The 20023-nt window shown below is 49.0% G+C and overlaps 1 protein-coding gene across 1 annotated transcript; it reads left to right on the plus strand.

Annotated features, from left to right (window-relative positions):
- Nucleotides 1-12987: 12987 nt before the first annotated feature.
- Nucleotides 12988-14612, plus strand: LOC135537864 (GTP-binding protein Rhes-like). Its single transcript, XM_064963876.1, has 2 exons — nucleotides 12988-13732; nucleotides 13926-14612. The coding sequence occupies exons 1-2, from the start codon at nucleotides 13048-13050 to the stop codon at nucleotides 14450-14452; spliced, it is 1212 nt and encodes a 403-aa protein (XP_064819948.1). The 5' UTR covers nucleotides 12988-13047; the 3' UTR covers nucleotides 14453-14612.
- Nucleotides 14613-20023: the final 5411 nt, after the last annotated feature.

The following is a 20023-nucleotide window of genomic DNA, read 5'->3' on the forward strand; positions in this document are numbered from 1 at the left end:
CTTTACTGCAGCATGGCACACTAATTAAACACTGATCCTTTACTGCAGCATGGGACACTGATCCTTTACTGCAGCATTAAACACTGATCCTTTACTGCAGCATGGGACACTGATCCTTTACTGCAGCATTAAACACTGATCCTTTACTGCAGCATGGGACACTGATCCTTTACTGCAGCATTAAACACTGATCCTTTACTGCTGCACGGATCCTTTACTGCTGCATGGGACACTGATCCTTTACTGCAGCATTAAACACTGATCCTTTACTGCAGCATTAAACACTGATCCTTTACTGCAGCATGGGACACTGATCCTTTACTGCAGCATGGGACACTGATCCTTTACTGCAGCATTAAACACTGATCCTTTACTGCAGCATGGGACACTGATCCTTTACTGCAGCATGGGACACTGATCCTTTACTGCAGCATTAAACACTGATCCTTTACTGCAGCATTAAACACTGATCCTTTACTGCAGCATTAAACACTGATCCTTTACTGCAGCATGGGACACTGATCCTTTACTGCAGCATGGGACACTGATCCTTTACTGCAGCATGGGACACTGATCCTTTACTGCAGCATTAAACACTGATCCTTTACTGCAGCATTAAACACTGATCCTTTACTGCAGCATTAAACACTGATCCTTTACTGCTGCATTAAACACTGATCCTTTACTGCAGCATTAAACACTGATCCTTTACTGCAGCATGGCACACTGATCCTTTACTGCAGCATGGGACACTGATCCTTTACTGCAGCATTAAACACTGATCCTTTACTGCTGCATTAAACACTGATCCTTTACTGCAGCATTAAACACTGATCCTTTACTGCTGCATTAAACACTGATCCTTTACTGCAGCATTAAACACTGATCCTTTACTGCTGCATGGGACACTGATCCTTTACTGCAGCATTAAACACTGATCCTTTACTGCAGCATTAAACACTGATCCTTTACTGCAGCATTAAACACTGATCCTTTACTGCAGCATTAAACACTGATCCTTTACTGCAGCATTAAACACTGATCCTTTACTGCAGCATTAAACACTGATCCTTTACTGCAGCATTAAACACTGATCCTTTACTGCTGCATTAAACACTGATCCTTTACTGCAGCATTAAACACTGATCCTTTACTGCTGCATTAAACACTGATCCTTTACTGCAGCATGGGACACTGATCCTTTACTGCAGCATGGGACACTGATCCTTTACTGCAGCATGGGACACTGATCCTTTACTGCAGCATGGGACACTGATCCTTTACTGCAGCATTAAACACTGATCCTTTACTGCAGCATGGGACACTGATCCTTTACTGCTGCATTAAACACTGATCCTTTACTGCAGCATTAAACACTGATCCTTTACTGCAGCATTAAACACTGATCCTTTACTGCAGCATTAAACACTGATCCTTTACTGCAGCATGGGACACTGATCCTTTACTGCAGCATTAAACACTGATCCTTTACTGCAGCATTAAACACTGATCCTTTACTGCATCATTAAATACTGATGCTTTACTGCAGCATTAAACACTGATCCTTTACTGCTGCATTAAACACTTTATCCTTTACTGCAGCATTAAACACTGATCCTTTACTGCAGCATTAAACACTGATCCTTTACTGCAGCATTAAACACTGATCCTTTACTGCTGCATTAAACACTGATCCTTTACTGCTGCATTAAACACTGATCCTTTACTGCTGCATTAAAACACTGATCCTTTACTGCAGCATTAAACACAATCCTTTACTGCAGCATTAAACACTGATCCTTTACTGCAGCATTAAACACTGATCCTTTACTGCAGCATTAAACACTGATCCTTTACTGCAGTGTTCCATACATTAAACACTGATCCTTTACTGCAGCATTAAACACAATCCTTTACTGCAGCATTAAACACGGATCCTTTACTGCAGCATTAAACACTGATCCTTTACTGCAGCATGGCACACTGATCCTTTACTGCAGCATTAAACACTGATCCTTTACTGCAGCATGGGGACACTGATCCTTTACTGCAGCATTAAACACTGATCCTTTACTGCAGCATGGGACACTGATCCTTTACTGCAGCATTAAACACACAATCCTTTACTGCAGTGTTCCATTAAACACTGATCCTTTACTGCAGCATTAAACACTGATCCTTTACTGCTGCCATTAAACACTGATCCTTTACTGCTGCATTAAACACTGATCCTTTACTGCAGCATGGGACACTGATCCTTTACTGCAGCATTAAACACTGATCCTTTACTGCAGTGCATGGCAACACAATCCTTTACTGCAGTGCATGGGAAACACTGATCCTTTACTGCAGTGTTAAACACGGATCCTGGGACTTCATAGAGAATCATTATTTCATGTTGCAAACAACAATGCCTTTTAATTTGTTCCATTTATTTTCCGCATAAACCCTAACCCTGTCCATCATGGAAATACTGTGATGCTTTTCAAACAGTCTAATTTAATACCTGTTTTTTATAAACACATCACAGGGGAAAAAATCTTTATCCATTTTTATAGCACACAAATTAGCCAACCTGGTCACAAAGCTGAACCATTAGGGGAAACCAATTAGTGACCACAGACAGATAACACAATCTTAATTACTGCAGTGTTCCATACAGGGGAAACACAATGCCTGTTACTGCAGTGTTCCATACAGGGGAAACACAATGCCTGTTACTGCAGTGTTCCATACAGGGGAAACACAATGCCTGTTACTGTTACTGCAGTGTTCCATACAGGGGAAACACAATGCCTGTTACTGCAGTGTTCCATACAGGGGAAACACAATGCCTGTTACTGCAGTGTTCCATACAGGGGAAACACAATGCCTGTTACTGCAGTGTTCCATACAGGGGAAACACAATGCCTGTTACTGCAGTGTTCCATACAGGGGAAACACAATGCCTGTTACTGCAGTGTTCCATACAGGGGAAACACAATGCCTGTTACTGCAGTGTTCCATACAGGGGAAACACAATGCCTGTTACTGCAGTGTTCCATACAGGGGAAACACAATGCCTGTTACTGCAGTGTTCCATACAGGGGAAACACAATGCCTGTTACTGCAGTGTTCCATACAGGGGAAACACAATGCCTGTTACTGCAGTGTTCCATACAGGGGAAACACAATGCCTGTTACTGCAGTGTTCCATACAGGGGAAACACAATGCCTGTTACTGCAGTGTTCCATACAGGGGAAACACAATGCCTGTTACTGCAGTGTTCCATACAGGGGAAACACAATGCCTGTTACTGCAGTGTTCCATACAGGGGAAACACAATGCCTGTTACTGCAGTGTTCCATACAGGGAAACACAATGCCTGTTACTGCAGTGTTCCATACAGGGGAAACACAATGCCTGTTACTGCAGTGTTCCATACACGGGAATGATGATCTGTCACAGTTTCCCAGGAACATTCCCCACCTACGCACAATGCCTGAGCCCCCAGGACCCATGATGACTAGTTAGCTGGAAACATCTGCCTGTTACTGCAGTGTTCCATTCACATTATTACAGAGTGGGGAGAACAGGGCCAAGAACAGGGCCAGGTTACTGCAGTGTTCCATACGGGTCCAGAAATAGCCCAAATCTAATGTCTAAATTACCCCAGTATACCAAATACAGGGGAAACACAATGCCTGTTACTGCAGTGTTCCCCATATAACCCATAATTACATCCTGTATGCCCCCATAATTACACCACATATACCTTTAAATGTTCCATACAGGGGAAACACAATGCCTACCCCATACAGGGGAAACACCCCAATGCCTGTTACTGCAGTGTTCCAATTACACCCCAAACACTTTAAATATACCCACAATGCCTGTAAATATACTGCATATACCCCCTGTAATTACCATACACCCCTAAACACAATGCCTGTTACACCCCTAAGTGCACCCCATATACCCCTAATTACACCCCTAAACACCCCATATACCTCTAAATATACCATATACCCCTAATTACACCCCATATGCCTGTTACCCCAGTATACCCCTAATTACACCCCCAGTACACCCAATATACCTGTTACTATACCTCTAAATGTTCCATACATATACCCCTAAACACAATACCCCTAATTACACCCCAGTATACCCCAATGCCTAATTACACCCCAAACACAATGCCCCCATTACTGCAGTGTATCCATATACACCCTAATTACACCCCTAAGTACACCCCATACCCCTAATTACACCCCATGTACCCCTAATTAAACCCATATGCCTGTAATTACACCCCTAAGTACACCCCATATACCCCTAATTACACCCCATATACCCCTAAACACAATGCCTGTTACTGCAGTATACCCCTAATTACACACATATACCCCTAATTACACCCCATGTACCCCCTAATTATACCCCTAATTATATCACATATACCCATAATTACACCCCATATACCCCCTAATTATACCCCATATACTGCAGTAAATATACCCCATATACCCCTAACTATTACTGCATATACCCCTAACTATATGCCTAATTACACCCCATATGTTCCCTAAATATACCCCATATACCCCTAATTACACCCCATATACACAATGCCTAATTATACCCCAGTGTACCCCTAATTACACCCCATATACCCCTAATTATGTTCCATAAACCCCTAATTACACCAGTGTACCCCTAATTATACACATATACCCCATATACCCCTAATTATACCAATATAATCCCCATATACCTCTAAATATACCCCATATACCCCTAACTATATGCCTGTTATACCCAGTGTACCCCTAAGGGGATACCCCTGTTACTGCAAAAAACCTAACTATACTCCATCTCTAGCTGTGTTCCATCTCCATCTTTAGCTGGTCTCCATCTCTAGCTGTGGAAACACTGCCATCTACTGCAGTGTTCCATCTCTACCGTAACACAATGCCTCTTAGCAGTGCTCCATACTAGCTGTGCTCCATCTCCATCTACTAGCCGTGTCCATCTCTAGCCGTGCTCCATCTCTAGCCGTGCTCCATCTCTAGCCGGCTCCATCCTCTTACTGCAGTGTTCCATACTTGCTGTGCTCCCTCAATGCTGTGCTGCAGTGTCTACTAGCCGTGCCTGTTAGCCGTGTTCCATCTCCAAACACAATGCCTGTTACTCCATCTCCATCTCTAGGGGAAACACTCCATCTCTAGCTGTGCTCCATCTCCATCTCTAGCTGTGCTCCATCTCCATCTCTAGCCTGTGCTCCATCCATCTCTAGCTGTGCTCCATCTACTAGCTGTGTCCATCTCCATCTCTAGCTGTGCTCCATCTCCATCTCTAGCTGTGCTCCATCTCCATCTACTAGCTGTCCTCCATCTCAGGGGAAACCGTGCCCCTTACTGCTGTGTTCCATCTCTAGCTGTGCCCCTTACTAGCTGTGCTCCATCTCCATCTCTAGCTGTCCTCCATCTCTAGCCGTGCTCCCTCTTAGCAGTGCTCCATCTCTAGCTGGCTCCATCTCCATCTCTAGCTGTGCTCCATCTCCATCTCTTACTGCTGTCCTCCATCTCTAGCCATGCCCCTGTTACTAGCTGTGCTCCATACAGGGTGAAACATCTGCCATTACTGCCGTGTCCATCTCAGGGGCTCCATCTGTACTGCCGTGTTCCATCTCTAGCACAATGCCCCTCTTGCAGTGCTCCCTACAGGGAAACACAATGCCCCTCTACTAGCAGTGCTCCATCTCCATCTCTTAGCAGTGCTCCATCTCCATCTCTAGCTGTGCTCCATCTCCATCTCTAGCTGTGCTCCATCTCTAGCTGTGCTCCATCTCCATCTTAGCAGTGCTCCATCTCCATCCTCTTACTGCTGTCCTCCATCTCTAGCCATGCTGCCTCTTACTGTGCTCCCATACAGGGGAAACTAGCTGTGCTCCATCCCATCTCTAGCTGTCCTCCATCTCTAGCCAGTGTTCCATACAGCCGTGCTCCATCCTAGTTACTGCATCTCCATCTCTAGCTGTGCTCCATCTCCATCTCTAGCTGTCCTCCATCTCTAGCCATGCTCCCAGTGTTCCATAGCTGTGGAAACACTGCTCTTAGCTGTGCTCCATCTCCATCTCTACCGTGCTCCATCTCTAGCCAATGCTCCATCTCTAGCCGTGCTCCATCTCTAGCCGTGCTCCATCTCTAGCCGTGTTCCATACTAGCACAATGCCCCTTACTAGCCGTGCTCCATCTCCATCTCTAGCTGTGCTCCATCTCCATCTCTAGCTGTGCTCCATCTCTCAGGGGAAACACAATCTAGCAGTGTTCCATCTCAGCTGTGAAACATCTCCATCTCTAGCTGTGTCCATCTCCATCTCTAGCTGTCCTCCATCTCTAGCCATGCCCCTTCTAGCTGTGCTCCATCTCTAATGCTGTTACTCCATCTCCATCTCTAGCTGTCCAATCCATCTCTAGCAGTGTTCCATCTAGGGTGCTCCATCTCTACTGCTGTGTTCCATCTCCATCTCTATGCTGTTACTCCATCTCCATCTCTAGCTGTCCTCCATCTCTAGCCGTGCTCCATCTCTAGCCGTGCTCCTTCTCCAGCTGTGCTCCCTCTCTAGCTGTGCTCCATCTCCCTGTTACTAGCTGTGCTCCCTCTCTAGCTGTGCTCCATCTCCTCTCTAGCTCTGCTCCCTCTCTAGCTGTGCTCCATCTCCCTCTCTGCAGTGTTCCATCTCTAGCTGTGCTCCATCTCCATCTCTAGCTGTGCTCCATCTCTAGCTGTGCTCCATCTCCATATCTAGCTGTGCTCCATATCTAGCTGTGCTCCATCTCCATCTCTAGCAGTGCTCCATATCTAGCTGTGCTCCATCTCCATCGCTACTGCAGTGCTCCATCTCCAATGCCTGTTACTGCAGTGCTCCATACAGCCGTGCAACATCTCTGTTACTGCAGTGCTCCATCTCAAGCTGGCTCCATCTCCCTTACTAGCTGTGCTCCATCTCCATCACTAGCCTGTGCTCCATCTCCATCTTTAGCTGTGCTCCATCTCCATCTCTGCAGTGTTCCATCTCTAGGGGAAACCATCCTCTTACTGCAGTGTTCCATCTCTAGCCGTGCTCCATCTCTTACTGCAGTGTTCCCTACAGCTGTGCTCCCTGTTACTGTGCTCCCTCTCTAGCACGTGCTCCCTTCTGCCGTGCTCCATCTCCATCTCTATGCCTGTTACTCCATCTCCATCTCTAGCCGTGCTCCATCTCCATCTCTAGCTGTGCTCCATCTCCATCTCTAGCCTGTTACTCCATCTCCATACTGTGCTCCATCTCCATCTCTAGCTGTGCTCCATCTCCATCTCTAGCTGTGCTCCATCTCCATCTCTAGCTGTCCTCCATCTCTAGCCGTGCTCCTCTCTAGCTGTGCTCCCTCTCTAGCTGTGCTCCCTCTCTAGCTGTGCTCCATCTCCATCTCTAGCTGTCCTCCATCTCTAGCCGTGCTCCCTCTCTAGCCGTGCTCCATCTCTAGCTGTGCTCCATCTCCATCTCTAGCTGTGCTCCATCTCCATCTCTAGCTGTCCTCCATCTCAGCCATGCTCCCTCTCTAGCTGTGCTCCCCTCTAGCTGTGCTCCATCTCCATCTCTAGCCGTGCTCCATCTCTAGCCGTGCTCCATCTCTAGCCGTGCTCCATCTCAGCCGTGCTCCATCTCTAGCCGTGCTCCCTCTTGCTGTGCTCCCTCTCTAGCCGTGCTCCATCTCCCCTAAATAGCCGTGCTCCATCTCTAACCGTGCCCCTCTATACTGTGCTCCCTAATTACTCTAGCCGTGCTCCCTCTAGCCGTGCTCCATCTCCATCTCTAGCTGTGCTCCATCTCCATCTCTAGCTGTGCTCCATCTCCATCTCTAGCTGTGCTCCATCTCTAGCTGTGCCCCATCTCCATCTCTAGCTGTGCTCCATCTCCATCTCTAGCTGTCCTCCATCTCCCCATATACCCTAATTACACTGTGCTCCCCTCTAGCTACTCCATCTCCATCTCTAAATGTCCTCCATCTCTAGCCGTGCTCCCTCTCTAGCCGTGCTCCATCTCTAGCTGTGCTCCATCTCCATCTCTAATGTGCTCCATCTCCATCTCTAAATGTCCTCCATCTCTAGCCCTCCATCTCTACCGTGCTCCTTACTCCTAATTACTCCCCTATAGCTGTGCTCCATCTCCCTCTATACCCCTGTGCTCCCCTCTAGCTGTGCTCCATATCCCCTAATAGCTCCCCCTATACCTCCATCTCCACCTAAATATGCTCCATCTCCCTCCCGTGCTCCATATCTAGCTGTGCTCCATCTCCATCTCTAGCTGGCTCCATCTATAGCTGTGCTCCATCTCCATATACTAGCTGTGCTCCATATCTAGCTGTGCTCCATCTCCATCTCTAGCCTCCATATCTAGCTGTGCTCCATCTCCACCCCATATGCCCATCTCCATCGCTACACTCTAGCCGTGCACCATCCCCATATGTCCCATAATTTCACCCCATCTCCCTCTCTAATGTGCTCCATCTCCATCTCTAGCTGTGCCCCATATCCATCTTTAGCTGTGCCCATCTCCATCTCTAGCCGTGCTCCATCTCTAGCCGTATCTCTAGCCGTGCCCATCCCCTCCATCTCTAGCCGTACTCCCTCTTACTGTGCCCCTCTTGCTGTGCTCCCTCTCTAGCCGTGCTCCCTCTCTAGCCGTGCTCCATCTCCATCTCTAGCCCTCCATCTCCATCTCTAATGCTCCACCTCCATCTAGCTGTGCTCCATCTCCATCTCTAGCTGTGCTCCATCTCCATCTCTAGCTGTGCTCCATCTCCATCTCTAATTACTAGCTGTGCTCCATCTCCATCTCTAGCTGTGCTCCATCTCCATCTCTAATCTCCATCTCTAGCTGTCCTCCATCTCTAATGCACCCTCCATCTCCCCTAATTACACCCTCTAAATGTGCTCCCTCCATCTAGCTGTGCTCCCCATCCCTAATTACTCCCCTCTAGCTGTGCTCCATCTCCCCTAATAGCTGTGCTAGCTGTATCCATCTCCATCTCTAGCCCCTAAGTGCTCCATCTCCAATGCTCCCTCTCTAGCCGTGCTCCATCCCATCTCTAGCCGTGCTCCTCCATCTCTAGCCCTGCTCCATCTCTAATTACACCCCATATACCCCTGCTTACCCCCTAAGTATCCCCATCTCTATATAGCCATCTCTAGCTTATCTCCATCTCTATACCCCATCTCTAATCTCCATCTCTAGCTGTGCTCCATCTCCATCTAAATATATCCCCATGCTCCTCTAATCTCCATCAGCTGTCCTCCATCTCTATGCTCCCTCTCTAGCCGTGCTCCAATTACTCCATCTCCATCTCTAATGTGCTCCATCTCCATCTCTAGCTGTCCTCCATCTCTAGCCATGCTCCCTAGCTGTGCCCATCTCCATCTAGCCGTGCTCCATCTCTATTACTCCCGTGCTCCATCCTAAATGTGCTCCATATCCCCTCTAGCCGTGCTCCATCTCCATCTCTAATGTACTCCATCTCCCCTAAGCTGTGCTCCATCTCCATCTCTAATGTATACCATATCTCTAGCTATACTCCATCTCCATCTCTAGCTGTGCCTCCATCTCTAGCCATGCTCCCTCTATAGCTGTGCTCCCATCTCTAGCTGTGCTCCATCTCCATCTCTAATGTACCCCATCTCTAGCCGTGCTCCCTCTCTAGCCGTGCTCCATCTCTAGCTGTGCTCATCTCCATATCTAATGTACTCCATATCCCCTAACTAGCTGTCCCCAAACTATACCCTGCTATACCATCTCTAGCTGTGCTCCATTCCATCCCCTAGCTGTGCTCCCTCTCTAGCTGTGCTCCATCTCCCGTCATATGCCCCTCTCTAGCTGTGCTCCATCTCCCCTAATTATCCCTCTAGCTGTGCTCCATCTCCCTCTCTAGCCGTGCTCCATCTCTAGCTGTGCTCCATCCCTATCTCTCTCTAGCTGTGCTCCATCTCCATCTCTAGCTGTGCTCCATCTCTAGCTGTGCTATCTCCATATCTACTCCCCTAGCTGTGCTCCATCTCCATCTCTAGCTGTGCTCCATATCTAGCTGTGCTCCATCTCCATCTCTAGCTGTGCTCCATCTCTAGCTGTGCTCCATCTCCATCTCTAGCTGTGCTCCATCTCTAGCCGTGCACCATCTCTAGCCCCTCCATCTCTAGCCGTGCTCCATCTCTAGCTGTGCTCCATCTCCCTCTCTAGCTGTGCTCCCTCTCTAGCTGTGCTCCATCTCCCTCTCTAGCATCTCTAGCTGTGCTCCATCTCCATCTTTAGCTGTGCTCCATCTCCATCTCTAGCTGTGCTCCATCTCTAGCTGTGCTCCATCTCCATCTCTAGCTGTGCTCCATCTCCATCTCTCTAGCTGTGCTCCATCTCCATATCTAGCTGTGCTCCATCTCTAGCTGTGCTCCATCTCCATCTCTAGCTGTGCTCCATCTCCATCTCTAGCTGTGCTCCATCTCCATCTCTAGCTGTGCTCCATCTCTGCCTGTGCTCCATCTCCATCTCTAGCTGTGCTCCATCTCCATCTCTAGCTGTGCTCCATCTCCATCTCTAGCTGTCCTCCATCTCTAGCCGTGCTCCTCTCTAGCTGTGCTCCCTCTCTAGCTCTCCCTCTCTAGCTGTGCTCCATCTCCATCTCTAGCTGTGCTCCCATCTCTATGCTCCATCTCTAGCTGTGCTCCCATCTCTAGCTGTGCTCCATCTCCATCTCTAGCTGTCCTCCATCTCTAGCTCCCTCTGCTGTGCTCCCTCTCTAGCTGTGCTCCATCTCCATCTCTAGCCGTGCTCCATCTCTAGCCGTGCTCCATCTCTAGCCGTGCTCCATCTCTAGCCGTGCTCCATCTCTAGCCGTGCTCCCTAGCTGTGCTCCATCTCTAGCCGTGCTCCCTCTCTAGCTGTGCTCCATCTCCATCTCTAGCTGTGCTCCATCTCCATCTCTAGCTGTGCTCCATCTCCATCTCTAGTTGTGCTCCATCTCCATCTCTAGCTGTGCTCCATCTCCATCTCTAGCTGTGCTCCATCTCCATCTCTAGCCGTGCTCCTTCTCTAGCCGTGCTCCCTCTCTAGCTGTGCTCCCTCTCTAGCTGTGCTCCATCTCCATCACTAGCTGTGCTCCATCTCCCTCTCTAGCTGTGCTCCATCCTAGCCGTCTCCATCTCTAGCTGTGCTCCATCTCCATCTCTAGCTGTGCTCCATCTCCATCTCTAGCTGTCCTCCATCTCTAGCCATAGCTGTGCTCCCTCTCTAGCTGTGCTCCATCTCCATCTCTAGCCGTGCTCCATCTCTAGCTGCTCCATCTCTAGCTGTGCTCCATCTCTGTGCTCCCTCTCTAGCTGTGCCGTGCTCCATCTCTAGCTGTGCTCCATCTCCATCTCTAGCTGTGCTCCATCTCCATCTCTAGCTGTCCTCCATCTCTAGCTGTGCTCCATCTCTAGCTGTGCTCCATCTCCATCTCTAGCTGTGCTCCATCTCCATCTCTAGCTGTGCTCCATGTGCTCTCTCTAGCTGTGCTTCCATCTCCATCTCTAGTGCTCCATCTCCATCTCTAGCTCTCCATCTCTAGCTGTGCTCCATCTCTAGCTGTGCTCCATCTCCATAGCTGTGCTGCCCTCTCTAGCTGTGCTCCATCTCCATCTCTAGCTGTGCTCCATCTCTAGCTGTGCTCCATCTCTAGCTGTGCTCCATCTCCATCTTTAGCTGTGCTCCATCTCTAGCTGTGCTCCATCTCCATCTCTAGCTGTGCTCCATCTCTAGCTGTGCTCCATCTCCATATCTAGCTGTGCTCCATCTCTAGCTGTGCTCCATCTCCATATCTAGCTGTGCTCCATATCTAGCTGTGCTCCATCTACATATCTAGCTGTGCTCCATATCTAGCTGTGCTCCATCTCCATCGCTAGCTGTGCTCCATCTCCATCTCTAGCTGTGCTCCATCTCTAACCGTGCACCATCTCGAGCCGTGCTCCATCTCGAGCCGTGCTCCATCTCTAGCTGTGCTCCATCTCCATCTCTAGCTGTGCTCCATCTCCATCTCTAGCTGTGTTCCATCTCCATCTCTAGCTGTGCTCCCTCTCTAGCTGTGCTCCATCTCCATCTCTCTAGCTGTGCTCCATCTCTAGCTCTCTAGCTGTGCTCCATCTCTAGCTGTGCTCCATCTCTAGCTGTGCTCCATCTCCATCTCTAGCTGTGCTCCCTCATCTGTGCTCCGTCTCCCTCTCCGTGCTCCATCTCTAGCTGTGCTCCATCTCCATCTCTAGCTGTGCTCCCTCTCTAGCTGTGCTCCATCTCTAGCTGTGCTCCATCTCCATCTCTAGCTGTGCTCCATCTCCATCTCTAGCTGTGCTCCATCTCCATCTCTAGCTGTGCTCCATCTCCCTCTCTAGCTGTGCTCCATCTCCCTCTCTAGCTGTGCTCCATCTCCCTCTCTAGCTGTGCTCCATCTCCCTCTCTAGCTGTGCTCCATCTCCATCTCTAGCTGTGCTCCATCTCTCGCTGTGCTCCCTCTCTCGCTGTGCTCCCTCTCTAGCTGTGCTGCCTCTCTAGCTGTGCTCCCTCTCTAGCTGTGCTCCCTCTCTAGCTGTGCTCCATCTCTCGCTGTGCTCCCTCTCTCGCTGTGCTCCCTCTCTAGCTGTGCTCCCTCTCTAGCTGTGCTCCCTCTCTAGCTATGCTCCCTCTCTAGCTATGCTCCCTCTCTAGCTGTGCTCCCTCTCTAGCTGAGCTCCATCCTCCTTAGTTATGGGTTTCCCTGACATGTGAATTGGAAGGCTATAGCCTACACTTGACTGATATCACATGATTCCAGATATTTCTATGAAACTACCATAAAAGGAGCAGAGTGTTAACGCGATGTGATGATTCTCTCTAATGACGTAGAACCAATCTGCCCATCCATACTCTATAAATACCCGCGCCGACGCTCCTCTCCGCACACTGCAACGCATCACATGGTGAAGCAACAGGTGTAACAGACCTGTAACAACAGACACCCCGGATGATCCCCGTGCCTGGAAGGAACATGGAGGTGAACACAGCAGAGAAAGTAATCTACCTCTCCGTTGATGGCACCGCCGACACGTTCAGCTCTTGTGCAACTGCCGGGCATCCACAGATCCAGCTCAACATGGACGATCATGTTGAACAAACGATTTCCAACCAGCTTCCCAATGTTAAAGTCACAGGTATCAACTGTCAATCACCTACAATCCTCATGCAATACAAAAAGGTCTCGAGCATGACCAGGGTGAGTAAAGGGATCTTTAAAACGGTCACTGAGCACTGGAGACACACGGACAAGAAGACGAGGGTGGTCCGGTCTTCCAGCACGGGGACCACTCAGACTACATCGTCGGAAATGTTCCCCAAAAGAAGATCCTTCGACCCGCTAGCGACGTTGACCCTCCCGGACCAGACTGCATGCACCGCGCCACTGGAGGAGATGCGCCTCACCAAGCCCCGTAACTGCCGGCGCGTTGTAGTACTCGGCGCGCCCAGAGTGGGCAAGACGAACATTCTCAGGCGGTTCCTGCGCGGCAGGTTCGAGGAGCAGTACGAGCCCACGGCAGAAGACTTCCACAGGAAGTTGTACCAGATCCGAGGAGAAACCTATCAGATTGATATCCTGGACGCAGCGAAGGAGAGAGACTTCCCCGCCAGACGGAGGCTGTCCATACTGACAGGTGTGTAGGTTAAGAGTGTATAGGCTTTTGACCGTGTATAGATCTAATTGAGTTGGACAATGAAAAGTGTTTTAGTGTGCATTGAATTGGCCTTTGCATAGCCTTGATCTAATACATTGAGTTGGGAAATAAATGTTGGTGTTTTTTGTTGCATTGAATTAAATCACTAAATCTGTATTCTTCTCTACAACAGGTGACATATTTCTCCTGGTGTTCAGTGTGGATGACAGAGACTCCTTCAAAGAGGTGTACACGCTGCGCAAAGAGATAATAGCAGCCAAGACCAAGCTGATGAAGCTCAAAGAGAATGCCCGGGTTCCCATAGTGATATGCGGCAACAAAGTGGACTTAGAGGCGGAGAGGGTCATCAGTCGTCCGGAGATGTTCCGAGCTCTTGGGGAGGACACGGCGCTCTTCGAGACATCAGCCAAAGACAGTACCAGTCTAGACGAGATGTTCCAAGCCCTTGTCAAACTAGGCGGTCTCCCTACCGAGACGCGTCCGTCGCAGCACAGCGAGATCTCCATACGTACCTACCAGGCGCTGAGCACCAGCAGAAGCCGTTGCGGCAGACGGAGCCGTGCGTTGGTTCCAGACGCGCCTTGCGGTGCGGTATTTCCACTGGCCCGCCGCCCCAGCTTTAACAGCGACCTACAGCTGGTAATGGGCCCCAGCCCCACTAAACGGAGCAAACCCATAGAGAAGTGTCAAATTCAATGAATTGAGGGACTTCTCAGTACAATACACATATTGTAGTATTACAATATATAACCACTATGTCAAGAGTTATACTCTGCTTTAGGCTACTGGCTGGACCAGTTGAGCCAACTGTGTAAATGTAGATTTTATATGTGTACTGTGAAATAAAAAATAAAAATATTATCATATTAATATGAATTGTGTTGTGATATTTTAGTTAGCCTATCATTTTACACTTAGTTGAATCTCGCTTTGGGCTTCTGCTAAGTTAGTAGGGGGGGACATCAAATACAATTTTACACAAGTGATCGATATCAAACAATTGACTCTTTATAGGTATTGGTTATATATACTCCATTTAACAGACGCTTTAAATGGGATCCAGAGCGACTTACATTCATGAATAAATGTTACATGTGGTCCCAGGTATCGAAACAACGAGCCTGGCGTTGCAAGCGCCATTCTCTATCAACAGAACTACAAAGCTTCATATCAAATACGTAGGATGACCATTTATGGACAGATTCACATGGAAAGTACGTGGGTGGTAAAAGCCTGCAGGGGTGCTATGTTCTATAACATCTCTCCGGTGGGCACACAGTCCAGAGCTTTCTATTGCAAGGAAAGGCTCTTCATGACGTGAATTAATCGTGCTCAATTAACCATAGAAATTACACAATTACGCAGCCATAGTATCAGCACGGAAGTGAGAGTTCTTTTACAGGTCAACTTAATTATAAAATGCCAGGGTTATTAAGTTGATTACCAGATACTGAAAGCAACAGGCCTACAGTGTGTCCATGGGGAACTGTTCACGTGATATCATCCATCCTCTGTGTTTCAGCACCATGGACAGGGCGTACCAAAACGTATGTTCATACAGGAAACATGATCAAACATTAACCGGCACGAAGCACTCATTAAATACTGCTGGGGACCATGTCGTTAACGGTGAGCACTGCGGTTCCAATACAGACACGAACGTCTCCCTTGTGACAGACAATACACTGCATATCATTCCTTTAGGGGGCAAGCAGACACAAGCATTCATTCTGAATGTGAAAACATTGAAAGTACAGCGAAGAAGACACATTATTCCAAAACATTATTCTATAAATGTATTTTATGATAGAGCTTACTGGCCTGCCCTTGTCGAAAGCAAACGTTCACCACATTGAATGTTCTTTCATTATAAAAAAGAAATGAATAAAAATAACAGACAGTTTATAAAAATAACAAATCTGAACACTCAATGTGTGACGTAGTAATTGAAGAGGTTCATTCCAAAACGCCTTCAATCCATTTTCAGAAGTGTTGGTAAATTAGCTTTTATTATTTATAGAAATTATGAACGAGTTTGGTGTGTTTCTTCGCGATCTAAATCACTCATGCGGTTGTTCAATGACAGACGTGTTTAGTTTTAAATAACTTGTTTCATTTTAGAGACAAATATTGTAACGGCTTTCTTCCAACTCCTCCTCTGACGAAGAGGTGGAACAAGGATCGGACCAAAATGCAACGTGGTTCATTCGATACATCTTTAATTAAGAAGAACACGAAAAATACAAAACAACAAACGTCGAAAACCGAAACAGCCCTGACTGGTGCAACAAACAGAGACAGGAACAATCACCCACAAACACACAGTGAAACCCAGGCTACCTAAATATGGTTCCCAATCAGAGACAACGATAATCACCTGACTCTGATTGAGAACCGCCTCAGGCAGCCATAGACTAATCTATACACCCCACACAACCCCAAGACGAAACACACTACAAATAAACCCATGTCACACCCTGGCCTGACCCAATACATGAAGATAACATAATAAATATAGACCAGGGCGTGTCAAATATTCATGTTTTGTTTTGCTAAATCGTATATATCTGCCTCAGTCTCAGAGAAATCAGTAGTACTGCTAGGTTTTACACAGTAATAATATATATCTGCCTCAGTCTCAGAGAAATCAGTAGTACTGCCAGGTTTTACACAGTAATAATATATATCAGCCTCAGTCTCAGAGAAATCAGTAGTACTGCTAGGTTTTACACAGTAATAATATATATCTATAGTACTGCTAGGTTTTACTAATAATATATATCTGCCTCAGTCTCAGAGAAATCAGTAGTACTGCTAGGTTTTACACAGTAATAATATATATCTGCCTCATCTCAGAGAAATCAGTAGTACTGCCACAGTAATAATATATATCTGTTCAGTCTCAGAGAAATCAGTAGTACTGCCAGGTTTTATACAGTAATAATATATATCTGCCTCAGTCTCAGAGAAATCAGTAGTACTGCTAGGTTTTACACAGTAATAATATATATCTGCCTCAGTCTCAGAGAAATCAGTAGTACTGCTAGGTTTCACACAGTCAAATGTAACAAATAACTATTTGTATATGTTTTATTAAGAACTGAAAGAATTATACGCGACAAATATAAAAAGGTAAACAAATATTCAATACAGTAATTTGAGATCTGTACGTAAAACATTTACATTTCAAATTGTAGTCATTTAGGAGATGCTCTGATCCAGTGCATTGATCTTAAGATGTGGTGAGACGACCACATATCACAGTCAACTACACAGGATATGAACATAACATTACAGCTAACCTGTATAGTGTTTAGCAAAAAAATAAATAAAACATTTTCATACACATCTAAAATCTACGAATAAGAACAGCAATATTTTACAGACACATGAAGGCCCCCATAAGCAATCATTTCGGATGAAAAAACACAAAACGTGAAAACGTACCTAGTTAAATAAAAGGTTTAAAAAAAATTGGAAATAAACTCATCAATTATGTAGGCAATGAAAGGCCGTGGGCCACCTTCCCATAGAATGTATCGTTCTATGATCCTACCTGCCTGGTATGTTGGGTCATAAAGCTGTATCAATGGGGCGGCCGTGTAGCCTAGTGGTTAGAGCATTAGACTAGTAACCAAAAGGTTGCAAGTTCAAATCCCCGAGCTGACAAAGTACAAAATCTGTCGTTCTGCCCCTGAACAGGCAGCTAACCCACTGTTCCCAGGCCGTCATTGAAAATAAGAATTTGTTATTAACTGACTTGCCTGGTTAAATAAAGGTAAAATAAATAAAAAATCAATATAGTTGTATTCTTTGGGTCAACAGCCTCCACCATTGAAATGCAAACCAACAATCAGCAGCACGTGGTAGGAGTGATGAACATTGCCCAGTAGTGTCAGAACTGGGAAACATCTGCTCCCATTACTGCATTACTAATCATTCATCCAAGGCTTTCATCCTGTCTGTCTAATCTGGGATCTGCTCTGCACCTGGGCCAGATACAGGGACCACGACCACGTCACTCTGCCCAAACACACACACGTCACTCTCCCCCTCTCTCCCCCCTCCCCAGGTGATCCAGCCCCCTGCTCACGCTACATCTTCTCACGCTCTGATGATGGGGAAGCAGAGCTCCAGTCGAGGGACCTCGACAATAACAGTGGTTCACTACAGCTCTGATGAAGGAGAACTGACAATAACAGTGGTTCACTACAGCTCTGATGACAGAGAACTAGAGAAGCGTGGAGGAACTGGAGTCCATGGCACGCTAGCCTTCATAAACAACCTACTTAACTGCTGCTTTTGGTAACTGCTTGTCGTGTGTGTGTGTGAGTGTGTGAGAGAGATTACCTCTACTGCATTGAAGGGGTACAGAATGATTTGTTCATAGAAGACATGGTGTGGAGAACCTTTCCCGAGTCCCAACAGCATCCTGGTAAACTGTAAAGTTCAGAGCTTTATCAGGCCCATCTAACCTGTCACTGATCAGAACACGGTGACTGCAGTTTAGTGTCATCATACTGCAGCTAATCTACTTCATCAGTGTAGATGGTCATTAGACCAGTATCTACAGTTCATAGTGGCTGCCGGGTCAGTCTCCGGGTCAGTCTCTGGGTTCCTCACAGTCTCTGGGTCAGTCTCCGGGTCAGTCTCCGGGTCAGCCTCAGCCTCCGGGTCAGCCTCCGGGTCAGTCTCCGGGTCAGTCTCAGTCTCCGGGTCAGCCTCCGGGTCAGTCTCCGGGTCAGCCTCCGGGTCAGGGCCTCTCTCCGGGTCAGTCTCAGTCTCTCAGGGTCTCCGGGTCAGTCTCAGCCTCCGGGTCAGTCTCCGGGTCAGTCTCAGCCTCCGGGTCAGTCTCCGGGTCAGCCTCCGCCTCCGGGTCAGTCTCCGGGTCAGTCTCCGGGTCAGTCTCAGCCTCCGGGTCAGTCTCCGGGTCAGTCTCAGTCTCCGGGTCAGTCTCAGCCTCCGGGTCAGTCTCCGGGTCAGTCTCAGCCTCCGGGTCAGTCTCCGGGTCAGCCTCCGGGTCAGTCTCCCGGGTCAGGGTCAGCTCCGGGTCAGTCTCCGGGTCAGGGTCCTCTCAGCCTCCGGGTCAGTCTCCGGGTCGGGTCAGTCTCAGTCTCCGGGTCAGTCACAGCCTCCGGGTCAGCCTCCGGGTCAGTCCCGGGTCAGTCCGGGTCAGCCTCCCGGGTCAGTCCTCCGGGTCAGTCTCCTCGGGTCTCGGCCTCCGTCTCCGGGTCAGTCTCAGCCTCCGGGTCAGCCTCCTCCGGGTCAGTCTCCGGGTCAGTCACAGCCTCCGGGTCAGTCTCCGGGTCAGCCTCCGGGTCAGCCTCCGGGTCAGCCTCCGGGTCAGTCTCCGGGTCAGTCTCCGGGTCAGGGTCAGTCTCCGGGTCAGCCTCCGGGTCAGTCTCCGGGTCAGTCTCCGGGTCAGTCTCAGTCTCCGGGTCAGCCTCCGGGTCAGCCTCCGGGTCAGCCTCCGGGTCAGTCTCCGGGTCAGTCTCCGGGTCAGTCAGTCTCCGGGTCAGTCTCAGCCTCTCCGGGTCCAGTCTCAGCTCCGGGTCAGTCAGCCTCCGGGTCAGTCTCCCTCCGGGTCAGTCTCCGGGTCAGCCTCAGCCTCCGGGTCAGCCTCCGGGTCAGCCTCCGGGTCAGCCTCCGGGTCAGTCCGGGTCAGTCTCCGGGTCAGCCTCCGGGTCAGTCTCCCGGGTCAGCCTCCGGTCAGTCTCCGGGTCAGTCTCCGGGTCAGCCTCCGGGTCAGCCTCCGGGTCAGCCTCCGGGTCAGTCTCCCTCCGGGTCAGTCTCAGTCTCCGGGTCAGCCTCCGGGTCACAGCCTCCGGGTCAGCCTCCCGGGTCAGCCTCCGGGCCAGTCCGGGTCAGTCTCCGGGTCAGTCTCCGGGTCTCCGGGTCTCAGCCTCCGGGTCAGTCTCCGGGTCAGTCTCCGGGTCAGTCCCGGGTCAGCCGGGTCAGTCTCAGCCTCCGGGTCAGTCTCCGGGTCAGTCCCGGGTCAGTCACAGCCTCCGGGTCAGTCTCCCGGGTCAGTCTCCGGGTCAGTCTCAGCCTCCCGGGTCAGCCTCCGGGTCAGCCTCCGGGTCAGCCTCCGGGTCAGCCTCCGGGTCAGTCTCAGCCTCCGGGTCAGCCTCCGGGTCTCCGGGTCAGCCTCCGGGTCCAGCCTCCGGGTCAGCCTCCGGGTCAGCCTCCGGGTCAGGGTCAGTCTCCGGGTCCGGGTCAGTCTCAGTCTCCCGGGTCAGTCCGGGTCAGTCTCCGGGTCAGCCTCCGGGT

This window comes from Oncorhynchus masou, unplaced genomic scaffold (assembly GCF_036934945.1).
Source record: "Oncorhynchus masou masou isolate Uvic2021 unplaced genomic scaffold, UVic_Omas_1.1 unplaced_scaffold_864, whole genome shotgun sequence".
Classification (NCBI taxonomy): Eukaryota; Metazoa; Chordata; class Actinopteri; order Salmoniformes; family Salmonidae; genus Oncorhynchus; species Oncorhynchus masou.

Coding starts and splice junctions, on each gene's coding strand:
- LOC135537864 (XM_064963876.1), top strand. CDS start 13,048: ATGATCCCCGTGCCTGGAAGGAACATGGAGGTGAACACAGCAGAGAAA. Junction 13,733..13,925: donor GAGGCTGTCCATACTGACAG/GTGTGTAGGTTA, acceptor TCTCTACAACAG/GTGACATATTTCTCCTGGTG.